Source organism: Triticum dicoccoides, chromosome 1A (assembly GCF_002162155.2).
Source record: "Triticum dicoccoides isolate Atlit2015 ecotype Zavitan chromosome 1A, WEW_v2.0, whole genome shotgun sequence".
In the NCBI taxonomy this organism is placed as follows: domain Eukaryota; kingdom Viridiplantae; phylum Streptophyta; class Magnoliopsida; order Poales; family Poaceae; genus Triticum; species Triticum dicoccoides.
This window is the reverse complement of record NC_041380.1, coordinates 412,702,250-412,710,703: the sequence shown is the minus strand read 5'-3', so window position 1 is coordinate 412,710,703 and position 8,454 is coordinate 412,702,250. Positions and strand designations below refer to the sequence as shown.

Here is an 8,454-nt window from a genome sequence, read left to right as displayed (position 1 = left end):
TGGAATTTGTTGGCACTGAAACGGTTCCTTAGTTTGTCCTAAGTGACATTTTTATGTGTGACTATACTTGCATAAATGTGTGCATATGAAGAATCATGATGAATCTTCAAAATAATTTTGAATTTTATACATTGAGAAAAGTGGGTGGTCTTTTAAATCAGGAGACATGTTGATTAAGAAGAAACGATATTTCAAATTATTTGTACGAGTTGGAAATAAGAGATCGTGTACTTTATAGGGAAATTTCAAATTTATGAATAAATTGTCTTGTATTAAGTTTAGTATAATATGTTAATCCAAATAAATGCGTATTGCGTGTGCACACTTATTAGTTCAAATAGACGTGCGTTGCACGTACACACTTACTAGTGCAGAGAAAGGAAGAGAGACACCTTAGGTCATCTCTGACACCGATCCCCATACTGAACACCGTATCCGTCCGTGGACTGGGGGACCAATTAACGGACACGGATATGAAAGTCGGCCATGCAACCACAGCCGTAAATGTTTGGTGACATCTTGAACGTAATTTAACGGACATAAACAAATCTGATGCACATTCAAATAAAGAACGTGAACATCTGATCTTATGTAAAAGTCATCGAAGTATGAAACAATTCGTCTGGGTAGTTTAAATATGCATCAAATTTGTTTATTTTTATTAAATTTTAAGTGAAATGCAACCAGACATATGCGGTTAGGGCATGTCCAACGCTAACCCACAAAATGGACATCGCATTCGTCCACGGACAGGTGGGACCAGTCCGCGGACACAGATGCGGAAGCCGGGCATCCAAAGCTATTCACATACATTTGGCCCCAAATATTTTTGAAGTTCGCACACTCAAATAGCCACATATATAGTCTAGAATAGTTCAAATGTTCAAATGCAACAATACTTACAATGTAAAAAAGTTTAAATATTACAATCCAACATTGTTGTCCCCTTTAACTGCCCACAGATGCTCAATCAGATCTTCCTCTAGTTGCCTGTGAGTTGTTCAATGCCGAATTTGTGGACGCACTTGAACAAACTCTTCAAATATGCTCAGATTTTGGCCTGCAAGTTTGATAAGATCACCCATATTCTCAAATCCAAGAGTTGCGGCAGCATCCTCACCTGTAAAATGGCCACACGCCCTGTTTCAGTTGAGCACTCGATGACCTTTGACCGATTCTTTGAAATTGAGAACATGCTCCTCTGCATGCTCAATGTCTGTAAGGACCGCCTGCATCATGATTGTCTCATCCGTGTAGTCCTCCTCGTCGGACGACTCAACATAGTGCGTGTAGATGTACTCCATATCTGAATTCGTTGCTTCAAAGAAGGAGGGACAGAAAAATTTGCACGGGCATTTCACCGAACAGTTGTTGAGCATGGTGAGTATCGTAGAAGCAGATAATACCTACGCGGCGGGCGGAGGAGAGGTGTGGAACGGGGGTGGAGGAGAAGCGGCATGGAGCCCGGGTGTACCGTTGGAGGTGAGGGACTCATCGAGTTCCAATAGGGATGTGGCGGGGCGACTGGGTGGTGAAGCGGCGGCGAATGCAAGAGAGCAAAACGAAAGGAGAGAAAATGGGAGGATGGAGAGACACCTTAGGTCATCTCTGACACCGATCCCCATACTGAACACCGTATCCGTCCGTGGACTGGGGGACCAATTAACGGACACGGATATGAAAGCCGGCCATGCAACCACAGCCGTAAATGTTTGGTGACATCTTGAACGTAATTTAACGGACATAAACAAATCTGATGCACATTCAAATAAAGAACGTGAACATCTGATCTTATGTAAAAGTCATCGAAGTATGAAACAATTCGTCTGGGTAGTTTAAATATGCATCAAATTTGTTTATTTTTATTAAATTTTAAGTGAAATGCAACCAGACATATGCGGTTAGGGCATGTCCAACGCTAACCCACAAAATGGACATCGCATTCGTCCACGGACAGGTGGGACCAGTCCGCGGACACAGATGCGGAAGCCGGGCATCCAAAGCTATTCACATACATTTGGCCCCAAATATTTTTGAAGTTCGCACACTCAAATAGCCACATATATAGTCTAGAATAGTTCAAATGTTCAAATGCAACAATACTTACAATGTAAAAAAGTTTAAATATTACAATCCAACATTGTTGTCCCCTTTAACTGCCCACAGATGCTCAATCAGATCTTCCTCTAGTTGCCTGTGAGTTGTTCAATGCCGAATTTGTGGACGCACTTGAACAAACTCTTCAAATATGCTCAGATTTTGGCCTGCAAGTTTGATAAGATCACCCATATTCTCAAATCCAAGAGTTGCGGCAGCATCCTCACCTGTAAAATGGCCACACGCCCTGTTTCAGTTGAGCACTCGATGACCTTTGACCGATTCTTTGAAATTGAGAACATGCTCCTCTGCATGCTCAATGTCTGTAAGGACCGCTTGCATCATGATTGTCTCATCCGTGTAGTCCTCCTCGTCGGACGACTCAACATAGTGCGTGTAGATGTACTCCATATCTGAATTCGTTGCTTCAAAGAAGGAGGGACAGAAAAATTTGCACGGGCATTTCACCGAACAGTTGTTGAGCATGGTGAGTATCGTAGAAGCAGATAATACCTACGCGGCGGGCGGAGGAGAGGTGTGGAACGGGGGTGGAGGAGAAGCGGCATGGAGCCCGGGTGTACCGTTGGAGGTGAGGGACTCATCGAGTTCCAATAGGGATGTGGCGGGGCGACTGGGTGGTGAAGCGGCGGCGAATGCAAGAGAGCAAAACGAAAGGAGAGAAAATGGGAGGATGGAGGCGCGGGGTCCGGGAGTGGTTTTGGGTGGGTCAGGGGTGTCCGGGTCCTACATAGCTGTTGTCCGGACTCCCGCAAAGCCCCTAACCCTCACCCACGTGTGCACGTTTTTCTCGGGTTACACGAAAAAGTGCGTCTAGACCGCTCGGCAGACCGATACATACCTGCGTTGGATGGCTAAACACATCCATACCGTGCAGGCGGTCTGAGGATGCGCTTTGAAGATGCCTTTAACTTTGAATGACCGGATCCTAGATCAGTGTTTGCAGACTTGTCCTTTAGTCCATGGACGAATACAGTGTCCGCTTTGTGGATCAGGGTTGAAGATGCCCTAACTTCCAAGCGCCCGCGGTCACTGGCAGAGCTATGGCAAAGCCAAATGGTCCATGGCCCATTTACATTTTGAAATTTGTAGTACACTATTTTTACTGTCTGCGTCCTTAATTAATGGTTTCGCCAACACACAAATCAAGACATCCACCAAAAAGTCTAGGCAACCGGCTTCCCCAAGATCAATCAACTAGAAAGAGGTCCACGCAAACCCGACCATTGTCTCAGTTTCGTTCCCGCTGTCTCCGGTTTTACCGGACACGGATCTCACTCGATTCAGTGCACTCTGACCTTGCAGTACTACTACTCTGTTCTGAAACACACATTGTTCGCACCATGATCATGTTGGTAAATCAGGTCACATGCTCGCATCAGAGCACTCAGCCTCCATCATCAAGCAGCAGCGTTGCAGTAAGCTCGTGCCGGCAACCAGCACCAACTTCATTACTCGGAGCGGTGCAGCCAGAAGGGAGAAAACGGATCGCATGCCAGCTCTGGAAAGGAAGAAGACGAAAAGGAAGAAAAAGTGGCCACGCGCGTGGGAGCAGCGGCTGCAACGGTCACTATTTTTACCTGCCCCCGCCACTCATCACTGCCGCGCCCACCCGCCACCAGTCACCGGCTCAGCTCGTCTGCATCTCGACACGCTGCGGCACTAATCGATTGAACTCACTCAGTTTATTACTCCCAAGGAGGAGCGTACTGCTACAAAGAAAATATTCGCTGAAACCAGAGCTTCCACGAGCTTCTCCATTTTGTACACGGCCCGTACTCGGCTGTGGAGTAAGTACGTACTCCGTTGATGGGGAAGAAGAGGGCGGTGGCCGCGACGACGAGCACGCCGGTCTTCCCGTTCCCGGCGGCCGCCGGCGAGACGGAGCCGCCGCACCACTTCAGCGACTACGGCTTCGACCCCCAGCTCCTCCGTTTCTCCCAGCTGGTCAGTCTCCTCTTAGTTAGTCAGTCCCGCGTCAATTTCTCAGTTTCCTAATTAACAACCGTTGAAACTCGCTCTGCTCCTTCAATCTCTCAGCCCGACGCGAAGCGTCACCAGCAGCAGCAGCCGCCGCCGCAGCTAGAGCACGCGCGGTTCAAGCTCCAGAAGCCCATCTCCAAGAAGCACCAGCACGCGCAGCACAATGGCAAGCAGCGCCGCCGCGGGTGGTGGAGCTCCGCGGCCTCTGCGGCGCTCCTCTTCTTCAAGCGCCCCTCGTCCAAGTCCAGCCCCGCCGCTCGGGCTGCCGGCACAGCCGCGTCGTCCTCCTGCGGTGCTGCTGCTGCGTTCGCCCCCCGGCCACTCTACTTCGCCGATGACGGAGGCGACGACGACTCCACGGGGTGCACGTGCTGGTCGCCGGCCGTGCGGTCCGGTCACCTGGCCGCCGCCGAGCTAGGCATTTCCTCGGTCCGAGTTCCGTATGTTAGTCTCAGGGACGTCAATCTCCGTGGTGGCGCCGGAGGAACTGGAGGGGCTGCTCCGGCGATGCCTATCTACCTCGTGACGTGAAGCTCTCCCGCCTGTCGATCGACCGCTGGTGACTGCTCCTCTACTCTTGGGCCACGTGACAGCCTTTGAGAGGTGTATTTCTTGTTCGTTTTTTAGAACTTGGACCACATGTCAGTCAAAAATTCCCAGTAAGGCCGTGCTTGGTACTAGGGTTTTTGAGGGGATTGATGGGGATAATCCTCACAGAGATTAGGTGAAACTCCAACCTTCACCCAATCCTTTTAAATCCTCATTTATCATCAATCCACTAGGTAGGGGTAGTGTATTGGATATTGAGAAAAATGCACTAGAGTTTTGGGATTTGTGAGGAAATATGAGGATGAAGCATGTCAAATACATTAGTACCAAAAATGATGTTTTGAGATATGTGGGGATTTGGAAGTTTAACCGGGATAATCCCCACCAATTTCCTAAAAAACACTAGTACCAAATAAGGCCTAAGGCTTTGTTCGGTTTGAGGTGGATTTGAAGCGGATTGACAAGGATTGAGGTAGATTAAATCCCCCACACTCCTTTCCAATCCCCTTGGAAGGAGGATTAACCGAACAAGGCCTAACGTGAATTGGCGATGACCGAGATAAACTATCAAACGGTCAAAGTACATGTAACTGTTCGCCTATCTTCTTTGCAATGTCAGGTTTTTTCTTATCTTTTATTTTTCTTTCCCTTAGAAAAGACATCCAGCAAGCATCCCTGTTGTTTTATTTGTTACTGTTCCCTCCGTTAAAATATACGAGGCGCCATGGGTTTTCAGCTTTCATAAATTTGACAAAAAATAAGTTCGAAAAACATAACCAGCGAACGTCAGATATTAGACCCTCTCAACAGACGCCCTTTAGATTCCTTGCACGAATCTTGGCACGGCTGTAGCAACCATGCCACAATTTGGAAGAAACGTTCGTTGTAACCGCTGAGCCCGTGAATGTTTCCTCGTCATTTCTCCTTATCCACTCCCACCCTCACCCGTTGAGGCTGCTCGACCTTGCCGGAGTTGGGGGAGTCAGTCGTGTGTTGTGCTGGAATTAGGTCTATTTTGGGCCAGCCTAATAGCCATTTTCAGAATTCCTAATAAATCTTAAAGGCCCATTTAGCCTATCCATGCAAAACAAAAGGTGGGACTAAAGTTTAGTCTCATACTGCTCACCTAGTAGGAGTTGGATCTCCTCATAAGGGAGGTTGTTTTCCCACATGTATGAGCATGATAGCAAGAGAGCACGCGTGCTCCTCCCCCGACGCCCGTCTCGCCACGCCTCATCACGACGCGTCACGGGTTGCGGAAGGGGCCGAGTCGTTGTCTAAATTTGTTGTAGTGAAGATTGAATACGAACGCTACACTCTTTAGTAGTTGCTTGTTCATTTCGTCTCCCTCTTTTTCTTCACCTCCCGCTGCTGCATGTTCACCTCCTTTTCCTGTGCCTATAAACGAGAGGTCACTCCTCTCCAGAGAGACACACCAGAATATCACCTTCCTCATGCCACCGAGTTCCAAGCTTTTAGTTGCTGCTAGGTTCTTCCCCATCCCGGCTTGCGCCAACGCCACTTCGAGTCCTATACGGGAGAAGGGTGAGATGGTTTTTGGGGATTGCTCTGCGTGACTACTGACCTATTCATCATGGACGCCGACGACCACTTCCCCAACGACGACTTCTTCCCCGGCGTCGACAACCTCCTCGACTACATGGGCTAACGCCAACGCCAATCCCAATGCCACTATCGCGGCTTAGTACGTGTTCGTGTTCTTTTTGTTCGACATCCTGCTAGAGTTGTTCTTCCTTCTGTCATAGATATGTTATATTCATATTCACTACTTCAAATGCTATTTGCATGCTCTCTGTCAGATTGCATGACTTGTCTTATCTCTGTTATGATAGTCATGTTTTACTTATTGTTTCTGTTAATAAAATCATACATTAAATTGCTCATATTTTCAACAATCCAAAATCCTTATTATAAGCAATTTAACCCGAGTGGTTTTGCTGAGGCCTCCTATGTTTGAGGGTGTGCACTATAAAAGGTGGCGTGTGAGAGCCGTTCTATGGTTTCAAACCATGAGCTACTATGACGCTACTCTTGGCATACCTCTTAGCAAACCTGAAAGAGATCTTGATCCTCAACAGGAACAAGCCTTTCAGAAAATTGATACCCTGTTTAAGGATGCTCTATTGAGTGTTCTTTGTGAGAACATAGTGAAGGAAATATGCCTAGAGGCAATAATAAAGTTGTTATTTTATATTTTCTTATTCATGATAAAGGTTTATTACTCATGCTAGAATTGTATTAATCGGAAACCTTAATACATGTGTGAATACATAAACAAACACCGTGTCCTTAGTGAGCCTCTACTAGACTAGCTCGCTGATCAAAGATGGTTAAGGTTTCCTAACCATGGACATGAGTTGTCATTTGATAACTGAATCACATCATTAAGAGAATGATGTGATGGACAAGACCCATCCATTAGCTTAGCATAATGATCGTTCAGTTTTATTGTTATTGCTTTCTTCATGTCAAATACATATTCCTTCGACTATGAGATTATGCAACTCCCGGATGCCGGAGGAATGCCTTGTGTGCTATCAAACGTCACAACGTAACTGGGTGATTATAAAGATACTCTACAGATATCTCCAAAGGTGTTTGTTGAGTTGGCATAGATCAAGATTAGGATTTGTCACTCTGAGTATCAGATAGGTATCTCTGGGCCATCTCGGTAATACACATCATAAGTTTGCAAGCAAACGACTAAGGAGTTAGTGACGAGGTGATGTATTACGGAACAAGTAAAGAGACTTGCCGGTAACGAGATTGAACTAGGTACGAAGATACCAACGATCGAATCTCGGGCAAGTAACACACCGACAAACAAAGGGAATAACGTATGTTGTCATAACGGTTCGACCGATAAAGATCTTCGTAGAAAATGTAGGAGCCAATATCGGCATCCAGGTTTCGCTATTGGTTATTGACCGGAGAGGTGTCTCAGTCATGTCTACATAGTTCTCGAACCCGTAGGGTCCGCACGCTTAATGTTCGATGACGATATTGTATTATATGAGTTATGTGATTTGGTGATCGAATGTTGTTTGGAGTCCCGGATGAGATCACAAACATGACGAGGAGTCTCAAAATGGTCGAGAGGTTGTGGCGTGCACCGCTGGTCGGGACAGTAGGCCTCTTGATACGTCTCCAATGTATCTATATTTTTGATTGTTCCATGCTATTATATTATCTGTTTTGGATGTTTTATATGCATTAATATGCTATTTTATATTATTTTTGGGACTAACCTATTAACCTAGAGTCCACTGCCAGTTTCTGTTTTTCCCTTGTTTTTTAGTTTTGCAGAAAAGGAATATCAAACGGGGTCCAAACAAGCTAAAAATTTACGATGATTTTTTATGGACCAGAAGAAGCCCACGAAGCACAAGAGTTGGGCCAGAAAAGTCTCGAGGCAACGGCAAGGGTGGAGGGTGCGCCCCCCTAGGGCCGTCCCCTATCTTGTCGCTGCCTCGTGGACCCTCCTGACGTGAAACCGACGCCAAAAAATCCTATAAATCCTGAAACCCCGAAAAAGGAACCTGGATCGGGAGTTCCGCTGTCGCAAACCTCTGTAGCCATGAAAAACCAATCGGGAGCCCGTTCCGGCATCCTACCGGAGGGGGAAACCATCACCAGTAGCCATCTTCATCATCCCGGCGGTCTTCATGACAAGGAGGGAGTAGTTAATCATCGAGGCTGAGGGTATGTATCAGTAGCTATGTGTTTGATCTCTCTCTCTCTATCGTGTTCTTGATTTGGCACGATCTTGATGTACCGCGAGTTTTG

At 46.7% G+C, this 8,454-nt stretch overlaps 1 protein-coding gene across 1 annotated transcript; it reads left to right on the top strand.

The window, feature by feature from the left end:
* Positions 1–3,733: 3,733 nt before the first annotated feature.
* LOC119276507 lies at positions 3,734–5,300 on the top strand. Its single transcript, XM_037557581.1, has 2 exons — positions 3,734–4,062; positions 4,156–5,300. Exons 1-2 carry the CDS (start codon positions 3,925–3,927, stop codon positions 4,627–4,629), a joined length of 612 nt encoding a protein of 203 aa, XP_037413478.1. The 5' UTR covers positions 3,734–3,924; the 3' UTR covers positions 4,630–5,300.
* Positions 5,301–8,454: the final 3,154 nt, after the last annotated feature.